The sequence below is a fragment of the Mandrillus leucophaeus genome, unplaced genomic scaffold (assembly GCF_000951045.1).
Source record: "Mandrillus leucophaeus isolate KB7577 unplaced genomic scaffold, Mleu.le_1.0 Scaffold265, whole genome shotgun sequence".
Taxonomy (NCBI): domain Eukaryota; kingdom Metazoa; phylum Chordata; class Mammalia; order Primates; family Cercopithecidae; genus Mandrillus; species Mandrillus leucophaeus.
Window position 1 is genome coordinate 2,717,860 of NW_012102754.1, and position 17,771 is coordinate 2,735,630.

The window sequence follows — 17,771 nt, forward strand, 5'->3', positions numbered from 1 at the left end:
AGAAACCCTATCTCTACTAAAAATACAAAATTAGCTGGGCGTGGTGGCGTATGCCTGTAGTCCCAGCTACTTGGGAGGCTGAGGCAGGAGAATTGCTTGAACCTGGGAGGCGAAAGTTGTGGTGAGCTGAGATCACATCACTGCACTCCAGCCTGGGCACTTTGTCTCAAAAAATAATAAATCAATAAATAAACCTTTGCATGTCGTTATACTGCCCTGAAGCAGTGATTCTGAGAAGGGTTAGTCACTAGGCAGTAGGCCAAACCAGTGAGATCATAATGTCTGGTAAGATCAGTGTCAGTCTGTTTTCTGTTGCTGTAACAGAGTATCACAGATTGGGTAATTTATAAAGAAAAGAAGTTTATTTCGCTCATGGTTCCGAGGGCTGGGAACTGTGGAGGAGCCATATCTGGCCTTCTTACTGTGTCATAACATGACAGAAAGCAAGAGGGCAAGAGCATACATGTCAGCTCAGGTCTCCCTTCCTCTTCTTATAAAGCCATCAGTACCATCATGGGGGCCCCAAGCTGATGACTAAGTCTAGTTCTAATCATCTCTTAATACTGTTACAATGGGGATTAAGTTTCTTTCTTTCTTTCTTTGTTTTTTTTTGAGACACAGTCTTACTCTGTCACCCAGGTTGGAGTGCAGTGGCATGATCTCAGCTCACTGCAACCCCTGCCTCCTGGGTTTAAGTGATTCTCCTGCATCAGCCTCCTGAGTAGCTGGGATTACAGGTGCCTGCTAGCACACCCGGCTAATTTTTGTATTTTTAGTAGAGATGGAGTTTCACCACGTTGGCCAGGCTGGTCTCAAACTCCTAACCTCCCAAAGTGTTGGGAATACAGGCGTGAGCCACCGTGTTAGGCGGGGATTAAGTTTCAACATGCGTTTTGGTGGGGACATTTAAACCCTAGCATTCTGCCCCTGCCAACTACCCCAAACTCATGACCTTCTCACAAATAAAATATATTCATTCCATCCTACTGGCCCCAAAAGTCTTAATTCACTTAGCTATCAACTCAAACAGTCCAGAGTGTCATCTGAATCAGATATGGGCATAACTCAAGGGATAATTCCTCCTCAAGTGACTTCTCTTCAGCTGTAAACCTGTGAAGTCAAAACAAGTTACCTACTTCCAAAATACAATGGTGAAATGGGCATAAGATAGATATTCCCATTCCAGTGGGGGAAACAGGCAAGAAAAAAGGGGTAACTGGTCCCAAGTAAGTCTAAAACCCAAACAAAAACCAAACCAAAACAAAACAAAAAACATTAAATCTTAAAACTTTAGAATGCTCTTTCAGTCCATGTGCAATCTTCTGGACACACTCAGAAGTTTGGGCCTCCAAAGCCTCAGGCAGCCCCACCCCTATGTCTTTGCTGGGCTGGATCCACATTTCAACTCTCTGAGGTTTGGGTCTCATGACCACAGCTCTCCCAGGCTGGTATTGCACATTGGTAGCTCTATAGTTTGGGGGTGTGGGTGGCAGTCTTCTAGGCTGTGAGTTTTCCAAATCTTTCCACTCTACTTCCCTTTCAAGTATAAGTTGTCTTTAAATCATCTCTTCCCTCTTATTTTCCTGTAAGTAGTTCAAACTAGCCATGCAATAGCCTATATGTTTTTGTTGCTTAGACATTTCTTCCATCAGATATTCTATTTCATCACTCTTAAATTCTGCCTTCCATAAAGCCTGACACAGACACAGCTCAGCCAAGTTCTTTGCTACTTTATAACAAGGATGGCCTTTGCTCCAGTTTCCAATACCATTTTATTCAGTTCCATCTGAGACCTCATCAGAATGGCCTTTACTGCCCATATTTATATCAACATTCTTTTTTTTTTTTTTTTTTTTGAGACGGAGTCTCACTCTGTCGCCCAGGCTGAAGTGCAGTGGCCGGATCTCAGCTCACTGCAATTCTCCGGCCTCAGCCTCCCGAGTAGCTGGGACTACAGGCGCCCGCCACCTCGCCCAGCTAGTTTTTTGTATTTTTTAGTAGAGACGGGGTTTCACCGGGTTAGCCAGGATGGTCTCGATCTCCTGACCTCGTCATCCGCCCGTCTCGGCCTCCCAAAGTGCTGGGATGACAGGCTTGAGCCACCGCGCCCGGCCTATATCAACATTCTTGTCATGATCACCTGAGTACAGCTGACCCTGGAACAACTCAGGGGTTACGGGCATCAACTTCCACGCTACGTATAACTTTTAACTCCCCAAAAATGTAACTACTAATAGTCTACTGTTGACCAGAAGCCTTACTGAAATATAGTCGTTAACACATATTTTTTGTTATACATGTTAGATACTATATTCTTATAATAAAGCTAGAGAAAATATTAAGAAAATCATGAGAAATTATATTTAGTAAATATAATCCACTATATTATATAGATCATCATAAAGGTCTTTATCCTTGTCATTTCATGTTAAGCAGGCTGAGAAGGGGAGGGGACGGGGACTGGTCTTGCCATCTCAGGGGTGGCAGAGGCAGAAGAAAGTCCATAAGTGGACCCACATAGTTGAAACCCAAGTTGTTCAAGGACCAACAGTAATCTCTAAGAAGTTTCAGACTTTCCCTAGTCTTCTCTTCTAAGCCTTGGCCAAAATCACCCTTAATGCTCCATTAGATAATACAGGCTTTGTCTGACCTGATCTTCCAAATTTTTCAAGCCTCCACCCATTACTCAGTTCCAAAGCCACTTCTACATTTTTGTGTAAATGTCAGAGCAGCAAACCTACTTATGACTACCAGTATTCTGTCTTGTTACATTCTGTGTGACTCTAACTGAATACCATATACTGGGTAATTTATACAGAATAGAGGTTTATTTAGTTCACAGTTCTGAAGGCTGAGAAGTCCAATATAAAGGTGCAGGCATCTGGTGAGGGCTTACTTGCTGCATCATGACATGGTAGGAGGCATCAAAAGGCAAGACAGAGCAAGCATGTGTCCCAGTTCACATTGCTCTTCCTCTCCTCATAAAGCCACCAGTCCCATTGTGGAGGCTCCACCCTGATGAACTTATCTAATTCTAATCACTCTTAAAGGCCCCCCACCCAGTACTGTTACAATGGGGATTAAGTTTCAACATGAATTTTGCTGGGGATATTCAAACCATAGCAATCTCTCTCCAGCTGTAAACCTGTGAAGTCAAAACAAGTCATCTACTTCCAAAATACAATGGTGAAATGGGCATAAGATAGACATTCCCATTCCAATGGGGGAAACAGGCAAGAAAAAAGGGGTAACTGGTCCCAAGTAAATCTATAACCCAACCAAAAAACAAAACAAAACAAAAAAACATTGAAACTTAAAACTTAAACCATAGAAAAAATTTCTTGGTGTCACCAAAACAGTTCTTTATAAAATTAACTTAAAACTGCCACCAATAAAATTCAGATTTAGTCATAGGGAAATCTGGAGTAGGTGTGAGAACATCCAAGGGCCTGCATAGTAACTCATCAGGAATGGACTCACTTCTGAGGAACTACAGCAAGTCATGGTCAGGTTTCTCTTCTCTTTGCCTCTGGTGCTCACCAGTGTGATGCCAACAAGTTCAGTCCATGTATAGCTTTAGAGATTACTATACTCAGGCATCTACTCTAAAGGGTGCAAGTCCAAGTCACTTTTCGTACCTACATATATGAGCGGGTACTGAAATTCAACAGATATGAAAAAGAATAGAGGCTGGAACTGGTGGCTCAGGCCTGTAATCCCAGCACTTTGGGAGGCTGAAGTGGGAGGATCACTTGAGTCCAGGAGTTTGAGACCAGCCTGGGCAACATGGCAAAACTCTGTCTCAACAAAAAATACAAAAATAAGCTGGGTGTGGTGGTGTATGCCCCCAGGGCTCAAGCAATCCTCCCACATCAGCCCTCTGAGAAGCTGGGAGGCTGCACTACCTCCTAGATTGCTTGAGCCCCAAAGGTCAACACTGCAGTGATCCATGATCACACCACTGCACTCCAGCCTGGGTGACAGAGCAAGACCCTGTCTCTAAAAAAAAAAGGAAAATGTAAAAAGAAAATAGAGAAGGAACCCAAACTGAAAAACCATGTCCTCTTCCAATAAAGCTCAAAGACATAATTTTACATTATTGCTATCAATGCCAACTCATCACTTCATTTTCTTCCTGCATAAACAGGACCCTCATAATTTTTTATGCTATCAAGGTAATAAAAAATTCCAAGTTTTAAATTCTTTCAGTGAGCCTTGCCACTGGTCCACCAAATAGCCCTCCTTAAATCCTGAAAGCAGGCTGGATGCAGTGGCTCATGCCTGTAATCCTAGCACTTTGGGAGACCGAGGTGGGTGGATCACCTGAAGTCAGGATTTTGAGACCAGCCTGGCCAACATGGTGAAACCCTGTCTCTACTAAAAATACAAAATTAGCTGGGCATGGTGGTGCATGCCTGTGGTCCCAGCTACTCAGGAGGCTGAGGCATGAGAATCACTTGAACCCTGGAGGCAGAGGTTGCAGTGAGCCAAGATCGCACCATTGCACTCCAGCCTGGGCGACAAGAGTGAAACTCTGGCTCAAAAAACAAACAAACAAAAAAACAAAAAAACTCCTGAAAGCAATCATTGGAAACTTTATCTGATTATCTTCTCCCATAGGCTTTGCATTTCTCCTAGCCTCTAATTATAATGCCCCATCTCATCATAATCATAATGCCATATGCCCTAAACCTCAAAATGTTCTGCAAATTCTTCCAACTCCAGTAGCTCCAGAAGATGCAGACTGATAATACAGCCCAAATGTGAACATGATAAGGAATTAAGTGCTGCCATTTCCTACCTGGGGGATAAAATAAACTAATCAAACATGGTCCTTAAGTGTGAGAACTTAAAATGAAGTTAGGAAAACAGTAACAATTTATACAACACAAGACCAGAGGAATATCAATAGACACAATCAGGAGACCAGTGGAATCCCTAACTTGATGTGCAATTGATGTTGAGAACATAAGGGGGCTTACAGGGAGTGAGACAAAGGATTTGGGCTATGAGGGGATGACTTCCCAGAAGAAGCGAGATCCTGAAAGAAATGTACTATTTGGACAGGTGAAGGACTGGCCTTTTCAGATGAGGGAAGCAGCAGGAAGAAAGGCAAAGAGGGAGGAAGTACCACTGCATGTGAAGAAGATAAGGGAGGCCCTGGTGGGGCTGGGGTAGAGCAGGCATGTTGGGGAGGCAGAGGAGAGAGGACAGTGGAGGAGCAGTAGGGCTTAACTGCAGATAGCCCTGTTCCATTGATGAGTTTCTTTCTGGTATGCCACTTCTGATGCTGAATGAAACTTGCATTCCATCTGAAGGCTTTCCCACACTCCTTACACTCATAAGGTTTCTCCCCAGTGTGAACTCGCTGATGCTGAACCAGAGTGATCTTCTGACTGAATGTCTTCCCACATTCCTGGCATTCATAGGGTTTCTCCCCAGTGTGGATTCTCTGATGCACTATGAAGTGGGAGCTACAACTGAAAGTTTTCCAACATTCATTACATTTGTAGAGTTGTTCCCCAGTGTGGAACCTCTTGTGCTGAAGAAATACTGAACTGTGGTGGAAGGCCTTGCCACACTCTTTACATTCATAAGGTTTCTCCCCAGTGTGGATTCTCTGATGCTGAATCAGAATTGAATTAGAACTCAAACTCTTCCCACACTCCTTACATTCATGGGGCTTCTCCCCAGTGTGAATTCGTTCATGGATGATGCAGTCATAGCTACACCTGAAGACTTTCCCACATTCCTGACATTTAAAGGGCTTCTCCCCAGTATGGATTCTCTGATGCTCAATCAGTTTTGAATTATAGCTGAAGGTTTTCCCACAGTCAGTACATTCACAGGGCCTCTGTCCACCATGGAGCTTCTGATGCTGAAAAAGGTGGGAATTTTGACCAAAGGCTTGTCCACATTCCTCACATGAGTATGGTTTCTCTCCAGTGTGGATTTTCTGATGCCATGACAGTTTTGAGTTGTATCTGAAGGTTTTCCCACATTCTTTGCATGTGTAGGGCCTCTCATTAGTGTGAATTCTCTGATGCTGGTGAAAGTCTGAATGTGGGTTGTAGTAACTGCCACACTCACCACATTTATAAAACACCTGTTCTTTGGCAAAGTCTTGCTTTGTAATGAGATGTGTGCTGACACTACTTTCTTCCAATTTCCTGGCTATCTCCTCCCTTTCAATGGTGGAAGATTTATGATCCTGGACTGCCAAATCTGTGCAATCCCCTATATTTGTTTTCTTCCCTGTATCATGTTGTGACTTCTCTAACCTGTCCTTGAAGTCAGGGTGCTGGGGAATGTTCATCAGCAGTCCCTCCACTATCAGTCTGTGGGACTCTGATTCTTTAGAAATGTTTAGCTGTGCAGTTTGTTCCTCATTCTTAGTCTTGGTTTTACCACCTAGCATGATAAAAAGAAAACACAAGAGTCCCTTATTTATGCCAGAAGGGAAAGGGATTAATCAGTATCAGCCTGCCCTAGACACATGAATTTTTTTTTTTTTTTTTGAGATAGAGTTTCACTCTTGTTGCCCAGGCTGGAGTGCAATGGCATGATCTTTTTTTTTTTTTTTTTTTGAGATAGAGTTTCACTCTTGTTGCCCAGGCTGGAGTGCAATGGCATGATCTTGGCTCACCACAACCTCTGTCTCCCAGTTTCAAGCGATTATCCTACCTCAGCCTCCCAAGTAGCTGGGATTACAGGCATGTGCTACCATGCCCATCTAATTTTTTGTATTTTTCGTAGAGATAGAATTTCTCCATGTTGGTCAGGCTGGTCTTGAATTCCTGACCTCAGGTGATCCACCCACCTCAGCCTCCCAAAGTGCTGGGATTACAGGTGTGAGCCACCACGCCCACTAGACACATGAATTTTTTGAGAAAGACATAGCCACCTGATGGTACCTCAAAGGGAAAGTAAACAAACTGAAGGTTAAGAAGGTAAGCAATCCCATATGGATGACAAAAAACAAAAACTGTGGATGGCAGAAGCTATTGATTGAGGCAAATGGTTAAAGAAAAATGGGAATGGGGTGAAGTTGCAGGAAGGGGAAGCAATAAAGAAAAGTAGAGGAAGCCAAAAGTGAGAAAAGCAATCTCTAAACCAGAGAAGAGAAAGATGGGTAGGCAGCTGTAGTACCACATAGTATGCAGAGGGCTGGGAGGTACTGTCTACAACAGTGGATCTCAAAGTCCAATAAAACCTGTCAAAATACTTTAAAATATTCTGTAATTTTTAAAGAAATGTTCTCTAGTTCTCTATCACAAGCATGGCTGGACAGAAAGCAGTTTGTAACACTGCTGTTTACAAAGGGGTCATGAGAAGACCACAATTTTAAAACCCAAGTGCTGTCCTTTGGGAGACTGACCTTTGAAAGGAAAAAAGACAGGTTCAGCCAAGAACCTGCCCATAATGGAGATGGCAATTGGATTGGGGGCATGGGGATCATGCTTTCACTGGTAGCACAACATAGAAATCTTTTTTGCCTTGTCAAGCACCAAAGATCTGACAAATGAAACTTTCATCTTAGTGTTTTTCAAGCCTTGTTGACCATGACTCACATTTTGGATCCTAAAACAATACAGACATGCTTGCACACACACACACACACACACACACACACACACACACAGCTGAAACCGAAACAAAACAACGTCCTTATTAAGAGTGATGTATTCACGCCGGGCGCAGTGGCTCACACCTGTAATCCCAGCACTTTGGGAGGCCGAGGCAGGTGGATCACCTGAGGTCAGGAGTTCGAGATCAGCCCGGTAGTTCGAGATCAACATGGTAAAACTCCGTCTCTACTAAAAATACAAAAAAGTAGCTGGGTGTGGTGGCGGGCACCTGTAATTCCAGCTACTCATGAGACTGAAGCATGAGAATCGCTTGAACCCGGGAGGCAGAGATTGCAGTGAGCCAACATCGTGCCACTGCACTCCAGCCTGGGGGAGAGAATGAGACTGTCTCTCCAAAAAAAAAAAAAGATGCATTCACAATAGACTTTATACTACTTTAGTCTTTATTTACACCTAATACAGAGTAGTCTAAGTTTTAAAAGCTGGTAACAACTCATTGATGAGTTGCAACCCAGAGTTAAAGAATACAGTTCTAGATTTTCAAGAACAGTGGTCTCAAATGGTGGTCCCTGGACCACTATCATCTGGGAACTTGTTAGATATGCAAATTAATGGGGCTGGGTTTGGTGGTGTGTGCCAGTAGTCCCACCTAATTAGGAGGCAGAGGTGAAAGAATTACTTGAGCTCAGGAATTTGAGACCAGCCTAGGCAAAATAACAAGACCCTATCTTGAAAAAAAAGAAAAAGAAATGCAAATTCTCAGCCCTACACCAGTCTACTGAATTCGAATCTCTGGAGGTGGCATCTGGCAATCTGTGTTTTAACAAGCCCTGCAAGTAATTCTGATACATACCAGAATTTGAAATTTACTAATCTATAAACTACAAAAGACAGATTGAGGCTGCTCTTTTCATTGTTTAAGGCTGCACTTTCCCAAAAGGTGGCCACTAGCCACATGTGGCTATTTAAGTGTAAATTAATTAAAATGGAATAAAATTAAAAACTCAGTTCCCCAGTTGCACTAGGCACACTTCGGGTGCTCATGTGATTCATCTGGCAGGCTAAATAGACAATGCGCACCTGTGGCAAGGGGCAACGCTAACAACTGCAGGCAGGATACTGGGAAAGCCGCTAGAGGATCTGAAACGCTGAAGTCAATTTAAGGCATTGATTAAGGCAAAGTAGGGGGATTAGAAAGGAGCATTTGCCTTACAGAGGCTCTGAAGAGCATAAAAGATTGACAGAATATGATAACAGAGCCCATAGAATGAGGAAGGCTATATACCAAATCTCTGATTGGTCTTTACATTTATCTCAATTCAGTATCTTTCAAAAAAGAAAACCATTCATTCCCAATACATAAACAAGCTTTCTTTCAAAAGCTAATATAAAATTCAGTGTTTAGGAATTTAGAAAAATTCCATTTACATATATAGTTTTATACACACACACAAAATGTTCTTATAAAAACAAGTTCTAGCCAGGTGTGGTGGCTCACACCTGTAATCCCAGCACTTGGGGAGGCTGAGGTGGGAGAAGCACTGAGGTCAGGAGTTCAAGACCAACCTGGGCAACATGGTGAAACCCTGTCTCTATTAAAATTAGAAAAATTACACGGGCGTGGTGGCAGGTGCCTGTAATCCCAGCTACTTGGGAGGCTGAGGCAGGAGAATTGCTTGAACCTGCGAGGCAGAGGTTGCAGTGAGCCAAAATTGTGCACTGCACTTCAGCTTTCAGAGCAACTCTGTCTCAAAAAATAAATAAATAGGCCAAGTGCGGTGGCTCACGCCTGTAATCCCAGCACTTTGGGAGGCCAAGGCGGGCGGATCACCTGAGGTCAGCAGTTCGAGACCAGCCTGACCAACATGGAGAAACCGCGTCTTTACTAAAAACACAAAATTAGCTGGGTGTGGTGACGCATGCCTATAATCCCAGCTACTTGGAAGGCTGAGGCAGGAGAATTGCTTGAACCTGGGAGGCGGAGGTTGTGGTGAGTGAAGATCACGCCATTGCACTCCAGCCTGGGCAACAAGAGTGAAACTCTATCTCAAAAAATAAACAAACAAACAAATAAATAAATTTTTTAAAAACCAAGTTCTTGGCCAGGCGTGGTGCCTCACACTGTAATCCCAGCACTTTGGGAGGCCGGGGCAGGGGTGGCGGGCGTGGATCCTGAGGTCAGGAGTTCAACACCAGCCTGGCCTACACAGTGAAACCCCATCTCTTCTAAAAAATTAGCCAGGCACGGTGGCGCACGCATGTAGTCCCATCTACTCAGGAGGCTGAGGCAGGAGAAACACTTGAACCCAGGAGGCGAAAGTTGTGGTGAGCCATGATCGTGCCACTGCACTCCAGCCTGGGCAACAGAGCAAGACTCTATCTCAAAAAAAACCAAAAAAAAACAAAAACAAAAAACAAAAACCAAGTTCTTACTATATTGTGTTTATATTCCTGAGCTGACCAACCAACAGAAGCCTGTTTGAAATCTTTTTTTTTTTTTTTTTTAAGAGATAGGGTCTCACTCTGTCACCCAGGCTGGAGTGGAATGGTGTGATCCTAGCTCACTGCAACCTCAAACTCCTGGCTCAAGGGATCCTCCAGCCCCAGCCTCCTGAGTAGCTGGCACTACAGGCACATGCCACCATGCCCAGCTAATTTATTTATTTATTGCAGTGACGGGGTATTGCTATGTTGCTCAGGCTGGTCTTGAACTCTTGGCCTCAAGCATCCTCCCACCTTGGCCTCCCAAAGTGCTGGGATATAGGTGTAAACCACCACACCCAGCCTGAAATCCTTTAGCTTTACAAAGAAAAATGGCAGAAATAAAATGGTGGGAGTGGTCTTTTCCAGTTTGGAGATGAAGTTCTGGTAAGCAACACTTCTTTGAATAAGAGTGACTATTTTAATGCCCACAACCATCATACGACAAGGAAAAACTCTTTTTCATGCTAAATTGTTAAAAGAAAGGAGGAGGCAAAGCTGGAAAGGAGGATGGTAGGCTTTCCTGCTCACCTGTGCACATGCCTCTCAGGGCCTCTCCCCCAGCAAGTGTCCAGGGATCTGGGCCCCATGCTGCTTCTCCTTGCTCCAGCTGGAATATCAGATCTGGTTTGGAGAATGGAAATGCTGCTAGAGGAGAAAGAAAAACAGGAAGCTGAGGAGAATCACCACTGACCTCCCTCTGACTACTCTCTGCTTTGCCAGGTGAAAATAGAAGAGAATGGCCCAGGAGACTAAGTGAAGTCAGGGAGGAGTGAATCTGCAGAATCTAATGAAGGGCTTGAAGCTTACTCTGGCCTCTAAGAGGACAGAAAGCTCCTACAGTCACTGGGGGGTGTATACACAAGGACCCTAAGGGACTCACACATAGGCAATAGGGCCAAGATCACCTCCAGGGAACTGGAAGATGGAAGGAATGAAGGCAGTGCACCAGGAACCTTCTCAGTTCTCTCTGTGCTCAGAGGAAAGCCCCCTGCAGTTGGGTCTCCATTAGGAATCAGGGAAGAGAAAAGTCCTGTTAAACATCAAAGTGAACCCAGCTCTTTCTCCATCCAGCTACTCCTGGCACTGGGGATTAGGGAGCTCAGCCCATAGGGCATCAATTCTGATGGTATTAAGACATCCTAGATCTGCTAAGGAGGAATTTAAGAGCCCCCAAGGACAGAAGCTGAGTTTCAGAGAGGAAGGACTTACACAAGGAAGTCACATTTGCATAATTCTCCAGCATCACCTCCCTGTACAGGGCCCGCTGCATAGGGTGCAGGCTGGCCCATTCATTCTGGGTGAAGTACACAGCCACATCCTCAAAGGTCACCGGCTCCTGAAACAACAGGTTCCTGCTCAAACCCTGCACAAGAACAGAGGGAGAGGCCTGAATTCTAGGAAAGGGATACATTTACTGGAATTCATGGCACTGAGCCCCATGGAAGGTTTGTACTGGCAAGGAGAGCCACACAGGACCCCAGCAGGGGCAGCCCCAGACCAGCATTCCAACTTTCCATGTGCATACCTCTGGGGCCCTAATATTACCATCCTAAGCACAGAGCCCAGCACCTGCTGTTTTCTGCCTGGTGATCATGTCAACCTATGTCTGGTTCCACAGGCCAGGTATATTTTTCTGGCATGCTTTCTAAATCGACCACAGCAGGTAATCGTCTTTCACAGTGCCTCCATCCATCCTGAAGCACCTATCAGGGTCCTCCACTCAGCTTCTTTCTGGTCTTCCTCCTCCAGATTTTCTGCTACAGACAGAGGAGTGATTTCATGGGGATAAAGTTCCTTTCATCCTGGATATTTCTCCCCTTTCTATCATCTTGCCTTATCAGAAGGTATTAATAGTTCTCCCTTGAAAGTGATGTGCAATGTTACTTCTTTGTCTCCTAACATACTTCACTCCAGGACAGGATGGCAATCTCCCATCCTTCTGCAGAGATCTGCCCACTGATCACCTAAGCTCTGTCTGACCTGCCAACGCTGTCCTCTTCACTATGTGTCTCTCTATTTCTGCTTCCCACTAAAACCACTTCCAGTTTCTCAGGGAAGAAGGAAACCATCACAGGTTGTTTAGAGCTTTGTGTCAGCTACTTTTAAATCAATTTGCTCAATCATTATAGCACATCTGTGAAATAAGAATTATTATGTCCATTTTCAGATGATGGGAATCAGCAATATTAAACACTTTGAAATAGACTAAAAGGAGTCCTCTTTGAGTATTTATAACAAGGTTGTATAAGGAAGCAAAAAGTGCAAAATGAACTGACCACTTTTATATGAATTAGTCCCACTATAACATCTCTCTCTGACTCACACTGTAGTCTTTCTCAGTTCATCATGTCAACAACCTTCTCTTTGTACTTAAGTCTCTTCTGAGTGAAGAAATATAACATAGAAGTACTAGAAGATTTGGACTGGTCGCGTGGCTCACGCTTGTAATTCCAGCACTTTGGGAGGCCGAGGTGGGCATATTGTAAGGTCAGGAGATCGAGACCCTCCTGGCTAACACAGTGAAACCCCGTCTCTACTAAAAATACACAAAAAATTAGCCGGGCGTGGTGGCGGGTGCCTGTAGTCCCAACTACTCGGGAGGCTGAGGCAGGAGAAAGCCCTGAACTCAGGGGGCGGAGCTTGCAGTGAGCCAAGATCGCACCACTCACTCCAGCCTGGGCAACAGACAGAGCAAGACTCCATCTCAACAAAAAAAAAAAAAAAAAAAAAAAAAAAGAGAAGAAGAAGTACTAGAAGATTTGTATTCATCATTGTAAAGATTGGTTTGGTCAAAAATCATCATGGATGCTATATCTAGGAGGAAATTTTGATGAGAAGCAGAATATTCGCACGACCTTAAATGTCTCCTCATAGATTGCTTATTAGTTACAAGATGAAAACAGTAACTATACAGTAATCAGATTACCCCTTAGCGAGAAAGTTCAAATGTGGCTGGCATGACTGAGGAAATTTAATTGATTTTAATTTAAATAGGCACATGTAGCTAGGGGGTACCTTCCTGGACAGTACAGAATAAATACATCTGTTAATACTCTTGTCTTACTTCCTTCAGAGTCAACAGCTGGGAATATGGATCTCCCTTTTTCTTCACATTATGTTCTACCTCTCCATACCTCTGAAACATCACTCTAATTATCAGCACATTCTTTGGTTCCTTGTTTTCGGAAACACTTAGCTTCTCCAGATCTTCTCTATCTGTGATCATTCTTCTTCTGTCCTTTACTTGCACTTACTCTTTCTCCATTAAGTGGGGCTATTGACTCCCTTCTATAGGAAGTGGGTCACAGGGGCAGCACAACATAGTGGCAAATGGCACAGATGTTAAAGCTGTGGCTCTTAACATGGGGGCAATTTTTTCCCCCAGGGAGTATGTGGCAATGTCTGGAGACATTTTTAGTTGTCAAAACTGCAGTGTGGTGGTAATGGTAGTGCTACTGGCATCTAGTAGATAGTGGGCCAGGGCTATTTCTGAACATCCTATAATGAACAGGACATCCTCCAAACAAAGAATTATCTGGCCCAAATGTAAATGATGCCAAGGTTGAAAAACCTTGCTCTAAGCTGGACTCCCTAGGTTCAAATAGTATCTCTAATACTCATTAGCTGTTAACCTTGGATGAGACAGTTAAACTTTCTGTGCCTCAGTTGCCCCCATTTGTAAAACTGGGATAATAATAGTAATTATCTGATATGACTCTTACAAGGATGGCTTAAGTTATTATCTGTAGGGCACTAAGATATCACCTGGCACATGATATCATATAAATCTCAGCACTTACTACAACCACAGATGCGATTGGGGGAACTTCCTAGAAGATTCTAAATGACAAATGTTCCTCTTAAGAGATTGTAGCAAAGACTGACAGGTGTGTGTGTGTAGCCCCTTTCTTTCTTAGTATTGGAATCCTAATTTTACTTGAGGTTGCACTCAGCCCTGGCAACCCAGTGGGGCCAATGAAATGCAAGTATAAATATTGTTGGGGACTTATGGGAAGGTTCCTAAAAGAGAGAGGTTCACCTTTTTTTTTTTTTTTTTTTTTTTGGCAGCTCCTCTTCTAGCTGGAATGCACACATGATGGCCAGCGATCAAGCAGCCACCTTGGACAATAAAGTGGCCTAGAGCAGGTGAGACACTACTAGGATGGTAGAACAGAAAGACAGAGTCTGAGAGCAGGATAATAGAGGAGCTGCCACACTAGCCCTGGATTGACTCTCGACACTTTTGTATGAGAGGGAAGCCTTTACCTTGTTTAATCCACTGTCATTTGGGGTCCTCTTTGTGGAATCTAATCCTAAGTGATTACTGCACTTCAGGCAAAGCACCAGGAGAGCACAGCATACCCCCACAGAACACTTCCTGACTTGTAGGAATGGATTTTCTCTGAAGTGCTCCAACAGAAGTGGATGGTCCAATATCCACCAAAAGAAGGACACACACATTGTTTTTAAGTCCTTGGGATGGAGCTTTCTTGTTACAAGATACATCCATTACATGACAAACTCAGTTTTCTCATTACATGATCTAGGACACTGGGGAAAAATCCAGTAAAACTATCATCTACCACCAAGAAAATTGGAGGGAAAAGTGCTCCCAATGCTACATGAATTTGTAGCCAGGAAAGGATATAGACTCTCACAGAGGTTAGCCTGATGTCTTTGCATTGAGCTAAAGGCACTGGCTTCAGCTCCAAACTCATCATTCCTCCAAAAATACACTTCCCTCATCAATCTATATTTTCCAGATGCTTCCAGTTCTGGCTTCACTGTACCTTAACTGAGTAGTCTGAAGGGTAAACTACTCCCTTGGAAGTGTCTATTTAACCTCAGAAATGGCTTTTCTTTGTGTACTGTTACGCAGACTAGCACTCCTCAAATTTCAATCTGCCCTTTAATTTTCCAGATCTTGTAAAAATGTAGATTCTGATTCAGGAGATCTGGGGAGGAGGCCTGACATTTTACCTAACAAGTGACCTCTGTGATGCAAAAGCTGCTCATCTCCAGGCCACACTTTCAGTTCTCATGAATGCAGATTCCCATTTTCTAGGATAATTCTTTCCTTTTTTTCCAACCCACCTAACCCTCCAAAGTTCACCTACTCTAGTTCTTCAACTCCCCTCGCATACTGTTTTTACATAGTCTGTCGATGTAAAACTAAGCATGGGACTGGTCAAGTCAGGCTACTGGGCCTGTACTGACCTTCCATATCTGTTCTGAGTACGGAAAGCTGAAAGAAAGCTCTGCTCACCTGGAACCACACTGTCTGGAGCATGGCTGATGACTCCTGGCTTCATGCACTGCCCTCTAGGTTTGGAAAAGTAAGAACCTGCTGAGCTAAGAGAGAACCACAATGAGACTGATCCTGTCTGTCTCCTACACTTGCCGCCTCTTCCCCTGTCTCCTGCCACTAGCACTGCAGATATTCTTGGCACACTAGCTGTTCTCATTCACCCTCTCCACTGATTCATGGGATGCTGCAAATGCTCCCTCTGCATATTCTCCTATAGATCTGCTCGGTGACACTGGAGACTCTAGAAAGAATATCTGTAAAGCAAGAATCAAGAACTGCAGTGGATGCGTGGCTGTTTTTTTTTAAAAAAAGAAAACTTCTTGGCTCCACTATGAATACATTACTAAGTAGTTTGTATTGACTGAATGCTTCTAGTGATCGTGGCAAAAACCCAAAACAAGTCTCTGGAGAGAAAGTAGGATATAACGGAGACCCCTAAACAAACCACAGGCTGCAGGACAAAATGCAAGTGGTGACCTAGCCCCGGGTGACAAGGGTAAGACGCTCAATGTCCCAGCGGGTGATGCTGACCGAAGACCTAACCGGGATCTGAACACTCCACCCCGGGAACAGGAGACCCTATAGTCACGGCTCCCATCCTTCCCATGAATACCGCGACCCGAGGACATCAAGCCAGCTCTTCGGAGCAGGAAGGTCGAGTGCGTCTCTGAGGACTGGGGACTGGGCCCAGGCTCGGGCGGCCGCGCTGGCCCCTCGGCGATCTCTGCAAGGGCCCAACGCCCGACCTCCAGAACAGGCAGTCGAGTCGGGGAAGCCCGGGAAACTCAACCCGAGCGCTCGCAAGGCGGCCAAAACGGAAGCACTAGCTAGCCCGCCGTCGGTCCCTACGGCCTCTCTAGGAAGCCGGGAGGCTGGCCCTTCTCTATGGTTCCCCCGAAACCAAACTCCCACCCTTTGCTTCCCTTCTCCACAACCGCTCTGCGCCTGGTTGGCTTGTTTTTTTATTTTAATTAATTAATTAATTAATTAATTAATTTTTGCTTTTGTTTTTGAAACAGGGTTCTTGCTGTGTTGTGCAGGCTGTTCTCGAACTCCTGAGCTCAAGCTGTCCGCCCGCCTCGGCCTCCCAAAGTGCTGGGAATGCAGGCGTGAGCCACCGCGCCCGGCCGCTCCTGGTTTATTATTATTTTCTCTTATGTCTTAGTACCCCAACTACATGATAAATTCCTCCATATTTAACAATTAATTCGTAACTTAATTCCTAACTCCTTACCTAATTTACTTAATTCCTAACTTAACATTCTAATGAATGTATAGCCCCTGTCTCCCACTTAATGACTGTGACCTAAGACCATGGGGTATGGGGTCTCATTGTCTGCGTTCCTGGCTCCACTCTGTATGGACTTGCTCAAGTTATACTTAAATTGTTGCCTCAATTTATCAATTGAGAATGGTAAAAGTTTGTAATTTATAAATTCAGTGGATTAACTGAGTCAATTCATGCGACAGTTCTGTAAACCAAAGATAAAATTCTAAGTCCCCCAACCAACTGAATGGACCACTCCTCTCCGCCAAAACTTTCCAAAGAAAACCTGGTCATCTAGTTCAGGCCATGATGGGAAGCAGGGGATCGGACTTGCCTCATTCTGCTCTTGGAATTCAGGCACTACGAACCAGCATGAACATAAAAACAGAGATCTGGAGACTGATTCCAACTTTTTTTTTCCTCCCCCGAGACGGAGTCTTGCTCTGTCGCCCAGGCTGGAGTACAGTGGTGCGATCTTGGCTCACTGGAACCTCCGCCTCCCGGGTTCAAGCAGTTCTCCTGCCACAACCCCTGAGTAGCTGGGATTACAGACGCCCGCCAACACGCCCGGCTAATGTTTATATTCTTAGTAGAGAGGGGGTTACACCATGTTGGCCAGGCTGGTCTTGAACTCGACCTCGTGATCCGCCCGCCTCAGCCTCCCAAAGTGCTGGGATTACAGGCGTGAGCCACCGCGCCCAGCCCAAAACAAATTCTTTATAGCAATAAGACACCAAATTCTAACCTGACTAGTATAGTCTCACGTGACAGATAACAGGTCCTGAAATAAACTGAAGTATTTTACCCTAAAATGTATTTATTTGACATATTTTGAAATGGCCCTGTAAAGCAGTCTCTTGTGGCGAAAATCCACATCCTTTTGTAAAGAATCCCCTTCACTTTCGAGGTCTTTTCCTTGATCCAGGAGATAATTAACTAACAGAGTCTGGCACCTTTTGAAGTCTGATAAGAAACATTTACAATCGTTTCTCTCTGAAGCCTGCTACCCCGAGGTTTCATCTGCATAATAAGAACATTGGTCTCCAAAACCTCTAATCTTAACCCAGAACATTGGTCTCCAAAACCTCTTAAGATCTTAACCCAGAACATTGGTCTCCAAAAC

General features: G+C 44.3%; 1 protein-coding gene across 5 annotated transcripts; it reads right to left on the reverse strand.

The window, feature by feature from the left end:
- Positions 1 to 2,806: 2,806 nt before the first annotated feature.
- On the reverse strand, positions 2,807 to 16,239 carry ZNF619 (zinc finger protein 619). 5 transcript variants are annotated; one of them, XR_001006506.1, is made up of 7 exons: positions 15,995 to 16,239; positions 15,340 to 15,425; positions 11,283 to 11,436; positions 10,954 to 11,103; positions 10,602 to 10,718; positions 3,327 to 6,411; positions 2,807 to 3,131 (listed from the first exon to the last, which is right to left on the reverse strand). XR_001006506.1 is itself a non-coding variant. In XM_011984300.1 (6 exons), the coding sequence occupies exons 3-6, from the start codon at positions 11,360 to 11,362 to the stop codon at positions 4,979 to 4,981; spliced, it is 1,680 nt and encodes a 559-aa protein (XP_011839690.1). In that variant the 5' UTR covers positions 11,363 to 11,436; positions 15,340 to 15,425; positions 15,995 to 16,239; the 3' UTR covers positions 4,630 to 4,978. The 5 variants fall into 5 exon arrangements, 4 of the variants coding, with proteins under 4 accessions (XP_011839690.1, XP_011839689.1, XP_011839692.1 ...); XM_011984300.1 differs by lacking the exons at positions 2,807 to 3,131; positions 10,954 to 11,103 and adding an exon at positions 9,561 to 9,610 and having other exon boundaries at positions 4,630 to 6,411; XM_011984299.1 differs by lacking the exons at positions 2,807 to 3,131; positions 15,995 to 16,239 and having other exon boundaries at positions 4,630 to 6,411; positions 10,954 to 11,073; positions 15,340 to 15,363.
- Between the last annotated feature and the right edge of the window lie 1,532 nt (positions 16,240 to 17,771).